The sequence below is a fragment of the Polypterus senegalus genome, chromosome 8 (genome assembly GCF_016835505.1).
Source record: "Polypterus senegalus isolate Bchr_013 chromosome 8, ASM1683550v1, whole genome shotgun sequence".
Lineage (NCBI taxonomy): Eukaryota > Metazoa > Chordata > Cladistia > Polypteriformes > Polypteridae > Polypterus > Polypterus senegalus.
The window spans coordinates 95,201,668-95,220,905 of record NC_053161.1 but is presented as its reverse complement, the minus strand read 5'-3'; the positions used below and the strand labels follow the sequence as shown (position 1 = coordinate 95,220,905).

General features: G+C 35.0%; 1 protein-coding gene across 4 annotated transcripts in view; it reads left to right on the top strand.

Annotated features, from left to right (window-relative positions):
* Nucleotides 1-19,238, top strand: part of LOC120534138 (voltage-dependent calcium channel subunit alpha-2/delta-1) — a 690,895-nt gene that overhangs the window by 572,233 nt on the left and 99,424 nt on the right. For 2 of the 4 annotated variants that reach the window (XM_039761459.1, XM_039761458.1), the window contains exons 16-19: nt 1,059-1,136; nt 1,871-1,945; nt 5,155-5,229; nt 14,135-14,191. In XM_039761459.1, coding sequence (XP_039617393.1) covers nt 1,059-1,136; nt 1,871-1,945; nt 5,155-5,229; nt 14,135-14,191 — 285 coding nt within the window. The remainder of the gene's footprint in view (nt 1-1,058; nt 1,137-1,870; nt 1,946-5,154; nt 5,230-14,134; nt 14,192-19,238) is intronic. The other 2 variants (XM_039761461.1, XM_039761460.1) reach the window with 1 other exon arrangement.

Genomic DNA, 19,238 nt, shown 5'->3' with positions numbered 1-19,238 from the left:
CTGCCAACACTGCCAAGTTGTTAAGCTGTGACTCCCTTCTACAATGATGTCAACCAGCAGTACAACAGGTTCTTACACATGTTCTCTGGCAGCAAACAGCAAAAGGGCAGTATACAAACTAGTAGACACTGAAAGCTGGTCTTAAAAATATGTACTTATTATGTGCATTATTATAATCTTAGAGCTGTTATAAGAACTCCAGCAATGAAATGTGCTATTCATAAGTGAGGAAGTTCATCATAATGTACGTCATATCACCACTTTGTGCTGTGTAAACTATCCCAAGGGCTGATTAAGTTCCTTTTTGCCAGTAAGACTGTTTTATCTGTCTCATCAATCATAGTTTTTTTATACACTTAATATTGTTAGTATCTGCATGCTCAAGTAAGTTTTTGTTTTCATAATCTCTTTTTTTCTACAGCATGACACTTGTACTGAAAAAGTAAATGACATTATATCTTTCATTTTGCTACATTTTTTGTCTGAAATAATTGACAGATTAAAGCACTGGTTTAAACCAGCAATTTTATCCATAAAAGCATGTAATTGGTAGACTAGAACAAATTTATCTGTTTTGGACACTGCTCAGTAGGACGTTGACCTTACTGCAATATAGTTGTTCCTCTTACTGGAAAGAGAAGGGATGTTTAGAGAAAAATACAATATTTTTCATTATCATGACATAGAATGTACTTTATAGACCCAATTGATAAGAACTCATTCATAACAACTTTTTATTTTTAACTCAAAAACGTGAAATTGCAATGTGCGTAAGATATTAAATTAGAGCAAACTCACTTGGGACAAAGCTATTAAGAGTACTTGTTATAAGGACATACCATTAATAGTTCAAGCACAAGCTGCACACATTTATATTGCAATTTCTATGTAATGTTTAGTCATTGTACTAGCTATAAAGCATTTAATCAGTGAACACACAGATTTTGGATAGATTAAGTTTAAAAGATATTTATGTTAATGAAAAATATGAGTGTTTTGTAATATGTTTCATTGTTTGTTTACCCTTATCTGTTTTTATTTTCCTGCTTTTCCAATAGGAACTTGGTCTAGTGATCACAGGAACATTGCCAGTGTTCAATAAAACAAAAGAACTCAAAGATGGCTCTTATAAACAGGTACAAATTCTTTACATGTCTAACTAAAATATTTTTATGTTTAACAAAATGTTACTTGATATGTATTTTGCACATATCTGAAAATGAATGTTGTGCTTAATAATGGCACAACATTATTATTATGGCACAACTTAATTATTAATGCCTTTGGAGTTAATTTTTTTGTAAATATAAACTGTCCACAGACCGAGTCTCTTAAATCATACACTTTACTTAAATGTGAATGTTCAATATCTAGACTTAAGATTATGTTTGAGTGATAGGCATTTGGGATGAAGCCTTTCCAAAACTGAAAGGATTGCCTAATCATTTTGTATTATATACTGAATAAAATGAAAGCCCATTATTTTATCATGCACAAACATTTGTAATAATTGTAGCATAACCTACCTGTTTTCTGCCAAATATTAAGGCTTTCATATTATTTCTGCATTACTCAATTCATACACTGTCCAAACATTTAGATATTACTAAACCTTCAGCATGCTAGTGCAAAAATATTCACAGTGAAGCACCTAAATGTGATTGATCCTCTCTCATTGTATGTTGACTGAGCATCTTGATCAGCTGTTGCTTCCTGTTTTGCACTCATTACACATTGTCTTCTAAGCTATTTGATAATGCTATTTAAAGTCTTTTCAGTATATTTCAGTATTCGGATCTGCGTGATGTTTAAAGGTTTTGAAGCTTCAATTTATATTTCCATAACTAAAACACTGATTTGTTTCAATCAGAACCAGTTAATTTTGGGAGTTATGGCGATTGATGTATCTCTTGAAGATATCAAAAGGCTCACTCCACGGTTCACAGTAAGTATCCTCCATAGTTTCTTTCTTTATACGTGTAGTATATTAAGTATGTCTAAGTATGTCAGAAGTGTCACAGTTATAATGTACAGGTACACTGTGCAGGTTAAATGGTTTCCACCCCCACCTTCCAAGCTCAGCACAGTACACAAAAAATATCAAAATAAATATAAAATAAATATATCACACTGTACTTATACTGTATACAGCTTGGAAAGATACTGGGGACCCGTTATCTAGAAACCATAAACTAAACATTTATATTTGCAAAGATTAACAGACCTTTTTAGGTATTTTGTGATTACAGTTCATCCATAAAGATATAGTTATAAAAACTCAATTTAGAAACCCGTCTCTCTAAATCTCTTTATATTAAATATATACTTGTTAACATTAAATTAGGTATTTTCTTTAATGTTAGGTTTCTGAGACTAATATACTACAGCAAGTGAAGTATTGCTATTCAGCAGGATCAAAATAATTTCAAGCAGCTAGAGCCATTTTCTGTAATATAATCGTTTGTTTTAGGATGCCTTTGATTTACAAAAAATCTAAAGTTAAGCACGTTTCTGATTTACACTTACGGTACTTGGTCATGAATGAGTTTAACAACATAGATTTGTATGGTTAGTACACACAGTATTTATTGTCACAGGTGTAATGTATTAAACTAGGCACCACATACACCTAGGTTTAGGCAGTTGTTCTCATTATAATCAGAAAGGCTGATTTAAAAAATATGTGAACCCTCATACAATGATTTGTAACAAGCCAACTGCTTCTGATACTTAAAAAAAAGGGATTTACAGAGTACTTGCAAAATGAGGGAGTTTAGTTTTTTTTTTGGATTGAATTTAATAATATGACACATGTTTTAAAGTGGTGTATTTAGAACATATTGTGTCTTTTTTTAATTACAAACCACATTCTTCCTTCTTTATATTGCTAGATTCAATTCCTGGAAGGGTCATTGTCTGTTTGGAGTGTGCATTTTTTCTGATATCTCTAAGTTTACTCCCACATCTCAAAAATGAACACATTAAGTAATTAATGTTTTTAAATTGGCTGGGTGTTTATTTCCATTAAAAGTTATGAGTTTGAGTGTGTTCTACATTGGAATGGCATCTCACCATGGCTGGTCCTTGCCTTGTGCCAGTATAGGTGGGGGTATTTTCTACTTCTCGTAAAACCCTGAATTAGAAAAAGACCATTAAAATTCAGTCCATCATTTTCCAACCAAAATTAATGGGTTATGTATTTTTCTGGTTAAACATCCATTCATTATCCAACCCGCTATATCCTAACTACAGGGTCACGGGGGTCTGCTGGAGCCAATCCCAGCTCACACAGGGTGCAAGGCAGGAAACAAACCCACCACAGGGCTCTTGTTAAACATATTAACGAAATTATAATGATACAGTATATATAATTTTTCATCTGTTCTTCTGTTTTCTAAGCCACTTATCTAGTTCAGGGTTTAAGAGAGGGTGTACCTATCCCATCATCACTCGGAACAAGTCATGACCATGACGGAGTGACAGTTAATTGCAGGGTAAATGTTGATGCATGCACACAAAAACACAAACAGTCAACCAAGCAGACATTCCTTTGAGATGTAGGAGGAAAACCAATGCAGGCAAAGTAAGAATGTGTGCAATTTCACACCTGCAGTGCTCAGGCTGGATTCAAACTAGTCATGCAAATCTGTTATTATATGTGATAATTTTACTGAGGTATCAATTTTTTTTAAGTATTTTATTGATTTTATTAAAATCACATAACATGCCATACAAGCAAATCAAGTTTAACAAAACTAGGTTCGAAACAAATCAACCGCCACCCATGAGAAAGAGAACTAGGCTAACAAAGTGCAACTTTAAACTAGTTAAAATAAGTAAATAGATAAATTAAGAAATGAATAAAAAGACGTATCTATTATTAATGAATTTGTCATTAAGCCCTCTTATGATGCAAGTAGTCCAATATCCCAAGAATTAACAAAAAATGCTTATGGTAAAAAGGAACCAGTTTAAAAATAATTTTTACATCTGATAATATTAGTGTACAAAACAAAAAAATTTACATGTCCTTTATAGATTTGAGGATGATGGATCCAAATCTGGTAACAGAATTGCTCGGTCGTGTCTGGTTTTTCAGAGATGGTTTCAATAAAAAAAACTGTGTTTTAAAGAGAAAACATAATATATTTTTACAGTCAATTATTTAAACTTGAAAAAATGCTAAATTACACATATACTCGTTTGAAATAGAATAATTACTTACAAAGTAGTCAGTCTGTAGTTTTTTTTTTTTACACTTTTAATCCTCTGAAGGTGTTTCATATGGAACTTTACTGTACTTTCCGATGCTGAGGCGGATGCTCTTGTTCCTCAAAGCCCATGCATGTTCTTGCAGAAAAAATCCAAATGGGGATGTAGAACGAGAGGAGCTCCTCTAATAGTTTCTCGTAATTTGCCGCCTTTGTATTCCCAAGTAAACAGTGGCACATGCATTTCTTTTCTTTTTAATAAAAGATGGATGCGTATTCTTTTACCATCTGATTACCTTGTACCTGGTCAAGGCAATGGATGGATCAACTCAGCCTTACATGTTTCTGTAAAAAATGTTTTAACAACAACTTTCTTTATTTTGGACAAGAGAAACGCATCTTTCTAACCTTCTAAATATAAACTCCTGGATATTTTGAAGTAAAAAGAACAGACACAAAATGATATTTCAGAGCAAAATATATGTAGCAAATAAATTGACTGTTGATTTTTTTTTTTTTTCCACTTCAGTTAATGTTAAAAATAAGGCAGGCTGACATTTATCAGCTTGAAATAATATTCTCATCATGGAAAATACCTTTGCCACAACAAAAATGCACATTGTTTTTAAGAGACATTTTTTCACTGAATCCTATATCATGTGGAAATGGTTTATGGTATAAAAATTACAATTTCAGAAAACTGATTCAGCACTCCGAAATCTGTAAAGTGTCAAATTTTTTGCATGGCAGGATTTTGGTGCAGACCAGTGTAATGGTTTTAAAAAATAATTTTTAATTTTCCCTCATTTCAAAAATGTAACTTTGCTAGTAATTGTTTAATAAATTTAAAGTCACATAGTAACAATGACTTGCATGAAGTTATGCCTAAATTGCTGTTGGTAATAAAAGGACTATCATTAGGTTTACATTTTGTTTGATACAGATTGGCCCAAACGGTTACTACTTTGCCATTGATCCAAACGGATATGTTTTGCTGCACCCAAACCTTCAGCCAAAGGTATGTCAAGCTTCCTTTGTGACTTTGCTTTTTGTGCTTATGTGGTAGACTGAGCCCTTACCCTTATCACTCGTTTTTTACATTTTTTGTGTTTGTGATATGTATCTACTGGATATACACTGCAAAAAATGCATATGCAAAAACTAGACAACACACTTAAAATTGGAGTTGTTTTGCTTTTATTTATCACAAAACTCTGCCAATGGGGTAAGCAAAATTTACTTGACAAGGTTTCATAAAGTTTGCTAAATAATTGTAAATAAAAAAAAATGTAAATTTTGATAAGTCAATAATTCTTACAATAAGGAAAACAGGATTTAACATCATGATATGAATACTTTTGGTTACATTTCATTTTTTGCAGTTTCTGGCCCTAAACTTGTGTGCTTTTTAGCTATGAGGATTTAAAAGTTGTACAGTTCCAAGTATTTTTCCAGGATGTGTTTTCCTTTGATCTACAGGTTAAGTTTGACGTCTTTCACTGCATCAAATCAACACATTCTTAAAAATGAAATTGTTTGTCCTGAGGCTTTAAACAAAGTCCTGAAAGTGTTTGATTTGCTGCCTTATTTTACTGTTTCTGTAGTTTGTTTCTCTGAGCATATCTGAAAACTGCCAGAATTATATTTCAAGATAGTGTTTAGGGAATTTAGCAGTTTATGACTAAGCAATGTAATTCTAAAAGCACCTGGAGGAATCACTGTGTACATCTGAATAAGATGGATTTCAGGGGCTGGCTTGGCGCTCTTAAATGAAAATAATATTTGAGATATACACAAATTGATTTTATATAACAAATTAAAATATGTTTTGAAAACAAACTGACATACTGTAATAAACAAAGGCAGAACATGTCCCACAATGCACGATAGATGTAATAAACAGCCGATATTACTTTCTAGTTTCAAATACTGTACTGCTATATTTTGAGACTTAGATATTCAAATCTGGTTGAGGTATGGTATATTTTACTTTTGCATCTCACTCATTAGCACTTTTCAATGTATCCTTATCAGCAGGTGTCAATTAGGTTTGTGTCATAATTTTACATTTTCATAAAATTTTAGATATCAAAAGCAAACTGTTTGTGTTATATAGACAAAACGTATTGTAACAACTGGTAGTTGAGTATTGAAGTTCTCGGAGCTGAACTTTGCTGCGCACTTCCCCCAAGCTATCGGCTAGCAGAATGCCAGTGCCATACACGCAGCTGTACCTAGCTCATTAAGCAGGTGAACACTCGTGTCCCATACACCGCACGACCCCGAGTGTCTCTGTAAATAATTGCATAGATGGAATATCTAGCAAGACACAGCTCTGTCCTTTATTACCTCTTTAATAGAGCAGAGAGTCAAAAACAAAGCTTAATACATGCAAGGCCATAGCCAAGGTCATTCATCAACACATCTTTCTCCATAAGGGTAACTGTTACACTTTTATATACCTGGGCTGCAAATGACCCAAGCTCACCCAACTAACTGAAACATAAACACATATAACATTTATAGTGCAAAAGAAATCGATTGCCTTGCTTAATTAACACAAAAAGTAAACTCTAACGAAATACCCATAATGCACCATGCTTTTAACACTGACTACCGGGTCATTACAGTATGTTATAAAATGTCCCTAGTATTTATTTGTTGATAAAATATTGATTTATCGGCCTAGTAGTCATATTAAAGGACATTTCATCATTTATTCTTTTAGTGAACCAAATAAAAAATATAAACAGAACTATGATTACATTTTTTATATAGACTAAGTGTATTTATTAACACTGACAAGAAAAAATAAATCTGAAATTACAGAGCACAATGACATTGTGTTCTAAAACATATCCTAATAAAACTAGCAAAATATTATAGTGACGTACAAAATGCATTCATTTTATTACTTAATGATTTGTGTCTTTTACTAAATCAATTTAATTCTGTATTAGATCAGACAGCCAAGTTGAACCCAGATAATGGTCGTTAACCCAGCTGCTGTTTCTGCATTATTTAAATACTTCCAAACAGAGACTTCCAAATTTAATTCTGCCTGATCCTTCCTTTGACCAATTGATTTTTAATGAGTACCCTGTTCCTGTCATTAACTGGACATCTGCTTACTTAGAAATATTGTATCTGCTTAATGATATAGCATACTTCCTCATTTGAGGGAATGTCCTTCTCATAAATTTTCATTCACAGACATTTATTACCTGTCCCTCATTTTAATTTCAGTAATTTATTTATTAATATTGAGGCAGTTTTACTGTCTTAACGGTTTCCAAATAGTTAATTGGGAAAGTAAGTAAACAGTCGGTAGAGATGCTAATGAGAAGTTGTCCCAGGCACAGATAATTAACTTTCTTTCCAAAAAAACAATGCAATCTTTTAACAATCAGGTTTAATGACTCTAAACAAGCGCACATTTTTACAAAATTGCTTTCAATAGTGAAAGCAAAACCTTTTAGATATTTTCACGTGGAGGCAGGAATTTACAAATGATTAACCTCTTTGACTTCAACCCCAAGCGTGACTTGGGCTTGGAATGCTATGCAAGCATGGTTAACCGTGAGTCATGTATGGGGTGACGCGTAATGATACACTTTATGGTGTTCAGCCAGTGTAATGCTTGGAAAGGTATAATGCTGCCATCTAGTAAGTGAAACAGCATGAAAAAAACATAACTATTTCTATTATTTCTGCCACTTTAATCATATTGCTATGGTAACTCATCTATATTCATGAGTGGGGCAGAGCCTTCAACAAAGAGTACAATGCCAAACGAAAAGCCATAAAAGCAGTTCTAGTATGAACTGAAAGTAAATCATTGCTTGAATCGAGTGATAGTGACGACGATGTGAATTGGTCATCAGATACTGACACAGAAAGTGAAACTGATGCATGATACAGCACTGTACATGCTGTGAAATGCCTGCAGAATTTCTTTGCATGAAGCTTCAGCATGATGCAACAGTAGCTGCATCTCCAAAAGTCAGCAAGGACAGTCAAGAAGTTAGCCCCCTAAGCACTGCTCACAATGCAGCAACTGTCAATAGTCACATCAGTTGAAATGTATAAGTCACTAAGCCTTACGCTATGGTGACCTGCAATAACATCAGGAAACGTCAATTATGCAGATCAAGCACTGATATTCTACCCTCTCATGTGCAAGCAACAGAAAAAAATAAGGAAAAGTTTGCAAAGAAGCACGCTTCTACTGTCCCAATTGTGACATGAGGCTGTGCATTGGTGACTGTTTCATAACATGTCAAACACAAAACATGTACTAAAACTGCATCAGTACAGCACTGGACACTAGACAGAGCTTATCTGTTGTATTTATGTTGCATTTTGGTAATTACATGTTTCTGCTACACGTAAGAACATTTATTCTTGCTGGCTCATTTTTCCTGGCGTAAAGACAAAGCTAATGAGGTTAAGTTGATCATTTGGATTGTAATGTAACAACTACTGGGGTCATCCCAGAGTTCAGCTCCAGCATCCATTCTTGGAATATTGGTGATATGAAATAGTCAGTTATTATTTTTCATAGACACTGGCATCCTTTTTTGTTTGACCAGAATGGTCACATCTACATCATGGCACAATTCTGAACACAGTAAGTTTAAAATCAAATGAGGGGACTAAGGTTACACCAATGATATTAGACAAAGCATGACATCAAAAGTTAAAAGATGGATTTTTTTTTAATTCATAATAAATTTTGAAATTAGACTGTGATGCCTAGGTTGCCCAGCTGGCATTACCTCCTTTAACCTGGTACATCAATAGTCATGACCGAGAATGGAGTGGGCAATGAGGACACATAACAAGCAAAAGTTGGTGCAAAGTACTTAAAAAATGCTCAAATTAAAAGTGCAGTGCAATTTCTTCTCCAAATAAATGATCAATGATAAAAATAAGTGCCTTAGTGGAGGTAAAAATGCAAATAAATAAATAAACAATTCACAAGTGGTTAAAATTACAGTTAAAACAGCCAGGATCGATCCCTTTAAAAACCACTACAAGCCTCAGTGTTTCCTTCTAATTCCACATCCCGGCAGCTCACCCTTCTAGTCTGCTTAGTAAGCAGAGATACCCTTTGGAATGAGGTCAACCATTTTAACTGACTTAAGTCACCATTACCGTCCCTCGATGTCTGTAGGCACCCCATGAGCTTTGTTCCCTTCTCCCACCATCATCCATGAGAGCATTTGGATGCTCCTGCTTTTCATCATTGCTCAGCAGGAGGGGCTCTGCCTCTCTCTTTCTGTCTCTCCAGATTTCTTTTCTTCTTCTTTTCTCCTCTTTCGGGACACTTTTACGCTCCTATGAATGTGGAATCCTAATTACAATTCACGGAGTGCCCATATACAACAGTTGAGCCAACCAACTGCCTGTTAACAGGTAACCGGCTCATCTCCACGCCAAACAAACCGCGGCAGCAACCTCAGAACCCACTGTTTTTATTTTAAAAAATGGCACAGCCATGGACCTCTATCTCACTTCGTCACATAGATTAGTTAATTCACAAATAATTAGCTTATCTCTGTATCCTGCTTTTATTATTAAATAGCAGTTTGTTTCCCATTTTTTCTGAACAATAGTCAAGTTTATTCTTGTGTAATTGGTCAGTCCCTTTGAAACAGAGGCTGCTTAAAAGAACTATAATTCTTTACCAATCCCATTGCTCATTTTGATAGACATTTAGGAACATGAAAGCACTAGTCAGTTATATGATAAAAATGTAATCGTAATTTGGTTTACTTATTCTTTCTCCTTGGGATTCCATTTACTTCATCTAATTTTATTCTTCTTGATTTAAAAATGTCTTTTTCAACATTTTAATAACAAACCATGGATCTTACTACAGACTGCTGATTTTAATTAAATCCAAATTTAGAGACACGGAAAAAATAGCTCAGTTAAATACCAAATAATGTATTATTTTAAAAATATTTTGTGGTATGTTTTAACATTTTACATAAACCAAGACATTTTAATAAATGTGGAAATTCCTGTTTAAAAGGCAATCAGAGATAATGTACAAATAAGTACTGACTGTATATGAAATATTTCTTATAAAGCGGAAAAAAATTACTGGGGAAGATGTGATGCATCTAAAATAACAGCAACACAAATGATCCATCTTATGCAGTAAATGCAGTGTGTATTGTTCTGTCTTTGTTTACTTTATTCTTCTGTGCCCCAGATTTGCAAGGTCTACAACTGAGTGGAATGAACCCCAGCTGATTACTTACATAAACTTAGTAATGTGGCCTGACCTTACCCAAGGCAAGTCATTTTGACCAAACAAGAATTTGTAGGGTATTTACTTCTCTAAGAGAATTCCCCCAAACACTGTCAATATGTCTCCATCCAGATGCTTTAGAATGTAACTGTCTATAATGAAGCAATATGTAATCTTACTAACCTGAATACTTTTACTCCCATGCTAGAGAAGAGTACAAACAACTAAACGTAGTAGCAAATATGAAATAACATTCAAGGTGAGAGTGTGCTGCAGCTGTAGAATTGTGATGCAATTTTGGGATTTAAATATTAACACCATATTTCCAACAATCATTAACATATTGAATAGTATTTCTCTTGAGTGTGTTTTTTTTTTTTGGTCTTCCATTTTATGCCATGTTTTTAAATATCAACCAAATAAAAGTTTTCAAGCCTCAGCTTTACTGTCCTTCCTTTGAATACAGCAGACTGATAAATTCTTCCCCTTTAACATTCCAAAGCACAACTTAACTATGCACTCAGGAAGTGTGATAAGGTCTCTCACACAGAGACAGAACTGGATAAAACTCATTATTTCACAGAAACGTGATTCAGTATACAGCAACAGTAACTTCCTTTCATGACGAGCACCATCCTGAATTGCTTTACATGCACAGTATAGCATTTACTGTATATTGTTTTAGCCTAGTGATTATTATACATTTGAAAAATTATTTTAGACAAAGTCTTCTGCAACTATAAGTTTCACTCAATATGTTGGCTGAGGTAACACTTCGGGGCACCCAGGTCCTGTACTTAATGGGGACTACAGATTCTTAAGAAACAAATTGCAGATGTTGTCCATTTACAGAGAATCCTCCCTTACTTCTACTCTGTTGTGAGTTGTTCACCTTAGAACCAAAAACTTGTTCTCCCACATATTGTGTATAACAATGTTCCAAATTAAAATGAGGCAAATTTTCCCAGAAATGTTAATTGAGAGAATATAGATTAAAATACAAAGAGATTTGTACTACTGTACTATAATTTTATGATTCATTATAACAATAAAAGCAGGATAGCCTTGAAAAATGAAAACCTGTTTGCACTTTTATTTGTGCTTTTGATATTTTATTTGCCTACTCTGGCTTTAAATATCTTTCTACACATGAGAACCTAAGACAAATAAAAAGAGAACATTTTTAAATTACCAGGTTTATTTTTTTTCCTTAATTATATGATTCAGAATTTTTTGATTTCCACAACTTTTTTTGTGAATAAGTGCTTCCTGGCTTCAGTCATTAAGGAGAAGTTTGCCATTTTTCAATTCAAAGTTATTTTTTCACAATAATTTTCTGCTGGAAATTGCATTCCTAAGTTATTTTTTATTTTTGGAAATAAGAAAATTTTATGTTTATAATGCAGTTCAAAATGGAGACTGCTGGCTACCGGTCCTAACATGTTAACAAAGTTTTAAAACATAGAGAATATGTTCACACTGAATGAGGAAAAATTTTAATTTCAGAAAACATGACTTCTACATTTTTAAAACACCAAAAGATTCCTGACCCTTTTTTTTCCCTCACATTGGTGTACTCTCCACTTCGCTTGACTTTTTAAAGCATGTGTGGAATTTCATATAAAACGACCCGGAGCCCAATAACATTCCGGAGAAAGCCTGCACCTCTAATTCTTCTGTCATGTATGACTTTCCTTTGAGCTTGGAGTGTCTTACTGGCATGTACAGTGAAGGAATCAGTCAGCCTGTGCAGTATGCTTCACTGTTGAGCTTGCTGCTGCACACACAGCTATGTTTTTCCTGTTAGTCACGGCACACGACCGCATCTCCACTTGCAGTGAGAAGGACACCAAGCCCAGTTTTATGGCTGAGCTACTCTGTATGTTCAGTTCATGCGGTCGCTTTACACATATTACATCATAAGCTCTTAATTGAGGCCAAGATCAAAGCTCAAGACCAAATATATATCCATCCATCCATTTTCCAACCCGCTGAATCCAAACAGAGGGTCACGGGGGTCTGCTGGAGCCAATCCCAGCCAACACAGGGCACAAGGCAGGAACCAATCCTGTGCAGGGAGCCAACCCACCGCAGGACACACACAAACACACCAAGCACACACTAGGGCCAATTTAGAATCACCAATCCACCTAACCTGCATGTCTTTGGACTGTGGGAGGACACTGGAACGCCCGGAGGAAACCCACGCAGACACGGGGAGAACATGCAAACTCCACGCAGGGAGGACCCGGGAAGCGAACCTGGGTCTCTCTCTCTCTCTCTCTCTCTATATATATATATATATATATATATACACAGTATATAAAAAGAAGTAAAATAGTGTTGTAGTATGTGGCCGAAGCTGTTTAGTGCATCATCACTTTTGCACCAAAATGTGTTTAAAGTGTATGGCCCAGAATGTGAAAATAAAATGAAAAAATCAAGTGTTAACAGTTTCCATCAACCCCCTTGAAGTTATGGCTTATACAGTAGCACTTAATTCTCTTATGAACAGACCACTTTCAGACCAACAAAGGTAATCTATAAGTTTTTGGTGCTCACGTTTCCAAAGATGACGACTTGCAGCCTAAGAGGAAAAGAAAGTGTTTCTGGTCGCTTCTTTCTGAATCCTACTGCAGTTCCGAACATTATCTACGTGTGTCGTTGAAGATGAAAGTGAAGCGAGGTCAAATGTAGAGTATTAGCATTGCAAATAATGTTTACTCCTCAGCGGCTAAAAGGTTGATGTAGAGGAAGACAGGCAATAATATAACGATCACAGGGGGACATAAATGCCAGAAGCTCACAAAAATATTTTTATCTTCCAAAAAAAGACATGAATATATTACTTTACAATATATGTGCAATCTCGAGATGCAGATCAACACTCAAGAACATTTTTGAGTTGACAATGATGTGTTTGTTAAGTTTTGAAGCTTTTGTTTTCACCCTTTTAGACTGGTGCCCTGTAGGTGCCATTTTAAACTGCAAGAAGAGGAACGGTATATTTAAAATCTATATAAAAAAGCTTCACTTAAGAACTCAGTTTTCCATGGAACATGGACATATACCATGAGTATGAAAAGATAACTTTGACTTCCAGATTTAAACTTTTAAGTGCATGCTTTTCCACTTTTGCATTTTATTACAAGCTTCACTGTTTTACTCAAAGTTAATGATTTGAAAGCGTCTGTGAAAAAATGTGCAAATGAGGTTCTTAACAAAAACACTTTTTTCAAAGAAGAAGAGCACTGCATTGCCCGTGATATCTGTGTCATTTGAAATCTCAAAGATAACTGCTGTAAATAAAATAATAATATCATGGGTAACTCATCATTTTGTAGAGTCATCTGAAAGTGACAATGAGTAGTGACATTTTATGTTATATTGAAAATTATTTGTTTAAAAAAATCCCAAAATTGTGTCATTATTAGTTATTTTTGTCTTTTAGAAATTGCACTAGAACCATATTTTGAATATACTGTGCATCAATTATTTATTTCTGGTATTTTTTAACTTTTTTTGTTTGTGATTTTGGTTGGCCATTAAGAGGCTTGTAACAATAAACTAGTATTTTCAGAACTTTATAAACTCAGACACCCTTGCCACAATCCAAAGTAAGGGTAAACTTTAAATGAATACTGCTTTTTCATTACCTCAGACGATTGGTGTAGGCATCCCAAAGATTTATTCTGCGAAAAGAAGGCCAGTTTTCCAGGTAAAGGCTAATATGAGTAATAACAGCTGCTGGAGTGGTAGCGCTGCAAAGCTGCTAAAGCTCAAATTGCTTTTGGCTCGCTTTATCATAGAGAGCAGCCCGGACCGACATGAAAAAAAAAATGGGGAAGTTGTCTTCTATAATTTTTTTCATATTTCATTCTTAGGTCTTAGTAAAGTCTACATTAATGGAATTGAGATCTTTCCAAAACAAAGGGTGTGTCAACTATCTGGGCTAGCAGACCATTATGTGGTTATAGTAGTAGAAATTGGTGTTTTCTGAGGGATGAGAAATGAAACTGGGCATGAACATGCCAAATTCCATTATGAGAGAACTGAGATAAATTCACAGACTTTTGGCATAGAGCATTTATATTAACTCATCCAGCCAGCCCAGATTTTTGAGACACCCTAGAGAGGTGGCATTTGTTTGCAATCTGCATTGTAATTTCATAGATCTGTGTCAAACAATAGACTTTGATTCTTAAATTTAATGCAGATCTATGTCACCGTTTGGAAACATATACTGAAACAAAGGTGACAGTTACAGACAGATGCTTCACTTGCTGCTGAAGCATGCCTTGCACCTTTATAGAAGACAGTTGTCTAAACACAGTTAATTGTGCTAATCATCAAGATTCAACATAAATTGTCTATGTTCTTGAAGGGAAATAGGAAAAGGGAATAATATCACACAGCATTTTTCCCCTTTCCTGCTCAGCTTTTGACACTGATCTAATAAACTAAAAGAGCAGATTTTACTGGCCACTACTCTGAAAACATTTGTAAATGTATACTCCAATAATGCTGTCTTTGTATTTCTGGCAGTATTTCATTTTTCGTTACCTTCCAGCAAGGCAAGGATCATGTGCTGACCACCCTGAAGGGTGCCCCCAAAAGATCCAACTTTGCCTTAGTTGGTCCAGATCAATTTCAGATAAGCTGAGGATGTCGTAAAAGTGGCTGCTGCAGCAGGCAGCTTTCCAGCTTGCAATGCAACCCACCAAAGTACTCACAGTGGCAACTTAGTAAATGCAAAGCAGCTGCTAATCTAGTTCCAATACAAGTAGCGCATCCTACTGTTCTGTAGCTGGCGAGCTTATCGCAATCACTGCCATGCTTTGGAATCTGTTGTTTAAAATTTGTTGTGTTATGAATTTATGATTGTTTATTATGCTTAGCAATGTCTGTCTATTTTTAACTAAAGCTCTGAGTCACATTTTTACTGAAAATGTTGTAGTGTGCCACTTTCTTGTAGTAAATATTTACAAAAGTGGTTTACGACAGCCAGTTTTACAATAAGTAACCTTTGGCATTTGAAACTAATAGCTACATTTTGTCACAACTCTGTGCAGCAGTTTGAAAACAAAAATGCCAAGATTTTGTTTTCTGCAATGGTTTACAATTTGATATTGTACAAACAGTAGCATAAAAGAGAATGAAAGGAAGCTGGAAAACGTCTTACATTTTAGTTTGCGATATCCCTAATCTTAACCAAAACACATCGCCGCACGTACAGACGATTTGCCAGTCTTCCGGCTTCAGACTCGCTCTTACTGGATTTGTGTGTTCTGTCCAAAGTAAACACTGATCACTCACAAAAAATGATTATAAGGAGACTAAAAAAGAACATATTTAACAGCTCTATAAAGAATTTGATTTCTGGCATTGTCACAGTTTGTGTTCCTTCATGTCTGTGCTGTTTTTTAGAAAATATGAAAATAGTAGAACTATTGTGACACAAACAGGTCATTCGGCCCAATAGCCACAGCCATCCTATTCACCCATATTCTTTTCTGTATGTTGATTTATTTAATCACTCTGCTTTGTTCATCCTACATTCCTAAGATTGTCCAGAATGAGAGAATGTGAACATATTCTTTAATATACTTTGTGATAGTCCAGAGTTTTTACGGATGTTGTTTTTTTGTTTGTACTAGTGTGCCAGTGATTATTGTATACCATCAACCTGTATTGGGGAAAGTTTAGTCAGAAAATACATGGATGTTTAAAAAAATGGTACAGTATGGGTGGATGAATAGACAGCTTGATTTATTACTAGGGATAGAAATAAACAGGGACAGTGCAATACAATATTGTCATGGTATTTGGGTCACAGGTCTTTTCAATTCATTATGTTTAACTGCATTTTCACTTACATGCCCTGGGCACTATACAACAATAATTACAGTAATAATATGAAAAAAATTAAAATTGGTAACCAGATTATTCCAGACTTTGAGTGCCCCAAGGCTAGAGGCTCTTCCTTCTACAGTATAGTAGTTTTATGTTTCTGTGGGATATTAAGGAGGCCTACACCTTGAGAACAAGTTTTATGTCCTGGAATGTAAACGCTAAATAGTTCAGAATCAGAGTTCACTTTATTGGCCAGGTACACTAATATGAAATAGGAATTTGTATTGACATGGCATGCAAGAACAATATAACATATACAAAATAAATTAGAATAAAACATGAAGGAAAAAAGCCCACGTATACATGGGTACTGAGTAAAACTCAAAACTGTTAAGTCAAAAAAATTGCATGTGAAAACAAAACTGTTTAAGTGGTGTGATATTTTAGCTTTCACCACTCAAAGGCATTTGCTGGAGGGAAGCTGTTGAAATAAGTGCTGCCCTGGGTGAGTTGGATTAGAAATGATCTTTGTGGCACATATCCTTACAGTGGACTCGATGGACTGGATGTTGCACTAAACAGATAGGGCTTGAACAGATGGTAGGTTACCGTATATGATCTTTTCACAACATCAGATGATGTGCTGCAGAAGGACCTTAGCCTGAACAGAGGCACCATCAAACCATACAGTTTCAGATGAGGTCAGAATGAATTTGATGATGGCTATGTGGAACAGGAACAATTGTTCGTGGGGAAGATTGAATTTCTTCAGCTAGTGCAAAAAGAAGCAAGTCCATTCTCTGATGGACTTGCTTAAAAATACATGTGATGTTTTTGTCCCACTTATGGTTTTATGACAGCACCATGTCCAGAATTGTAAATGACTCTGCCATTTAAACAGCGGAGCCATCGAGAGTGAGTTTTTTTAATGTAAAAGTCTAGATTATTATGTCTACACCAAACTCTCATATACACAGTACATGGACTCATCACTGTTTGAAATGAGGCCTGTTTATGTGAAGTCATCTGAAGGTTTAAGTATGACAGATGAATCACCTTCATTTGTTTTGTGGTTAAAAGTGTAGGGGTATGGACACTGGTGCACCAGTACTAAGAGTTACAAGGTCATATAAATGTTTGCTGAACTGCATGTACCGTTTTCTGTCTTTAAGGAAATCTATAATCCAATGTCAGATTGAACTAGGTAAACTAGTTCTTATTATCTTGTAGCTCTGGAATGATGGTATTGAAAGCAGAGCCAAAGTCCACAAACAAGATCATCACATATGTCCCAAATTCATTGCATCATCCATAGACTAGTTGGCTGTTTATGCAAAGTGAAATGGTTTCAGGAAGTCTTTTGTCATATTTTTGTTCTGTATGGTAAGTGGAAGCTAAACCAGTTCTCATTTTATACATACAATTGTCTATTAACTTATTTGGAAACCAATGAGGTGTTCTAAGTACTCGAGTTTTAAGGTGATGCTTCCTAGTTCTAGGTAAGAACTTTGAAATATTGCCGGCCTCATACATTGCATGTCATTAGACATTTAACATCCTGTTTTCCTAATAGATTATGTGTAAAAAATTCTATACACAAGCAAAATATGATCAAAATGATTTTATATACTGATCATTCAATGTTAAAGCCAGAAACTTCTGCAAGCTCCCTAAGCCTGTATTATGACCAGTATGCAAAAATATTGTGAACTGTTCTGAAAATCATATAAAATTATGGTTCTTAAATTAAAAAAAAATCTAATTTCCTTTCCTGGTAATGGTCCTCAAGCCCTTCACATATTTTAAAAGCCATCATTATTAAACATAAATCTATGCAAAGAAAATATGCAATGACCGACATAATGCTGCAAAATCTACAGAACAATATAGAAGTGTTATTGAACACAACTTGGGAGAGTGGTGTCATTTTACAATTCATCAAGGCCAAGAAGAACCAAAGTAACCTGAGAAACTCAATTTTAAATCTACTGCATCAGTCAATGCTGATCAATATAACCAGGCAGGAGTCTAAATGCAATCTATGTATGTATGGCATCCTAGAAACACTGCCCTTTGACTATTCTTAAATACCTTGCAAAAATATTCTTTTGACAGATTTGAAAACAGAAGGTGACTTTCAGAATTAGGCTATTTCTCAGGTTTTTTTATATATTTGGAGCGCTGTACATTCAAGTTCCTCAATGGCATACATTGTGTTGGAGGTGATGACTGAACTAGCAGCCCTGCAGTGTAACATAGCCATTATATTATATTGTCAATCTAAACAGTTGCAATGGATAATTTTTTCCTGCTATGGGTCTGTAGAGTATTTTATATACAGTAATCCCTCCTCGATCGCGGGGGTTGCGTTCCAGAACCCCCCGTGATAGATGAAAATCCGTGAAGTAGAAACCATATGTTTGTATGGTTATTTTTTATATATTTTAAGCCCTTATAAACTCTCCCATACTGTTAACATTATTGGAGCCCCCAAGACATGAAATAACACCCAATAGTCAAAAGTTTAAACTGTGCTCCATGACAAGACAGAGATGACATTTCTTTCTCACAATTAAAAGAATGCAAACATATCTTCCTCTTCAAAGAAGTAAACGTCAGGGGCAGAGAATGTCAGAGAGAGAGAGTGAGAGAGAGAGTGCGGAGAGTAAAGCAAACAATCAAAAAATCAATATGTGCTTTTAAGTATGCCGAAGCACCGCGATAAAGCGGCATTTTGTAGAGGAGCATCCGTATCCTCTAGGCAAATAGCCTCTGTGCAAACAGCCCCTCTGCTCACACCCCCTCCGTCAGGCAGACAGAGTCAAGCACCGCGCGGGAAGCACATCATATATCATTGAGGAGTTTTTTTTAATATGTAATACATGCTCTGATTGGGTAGCTTCTAAGCCATC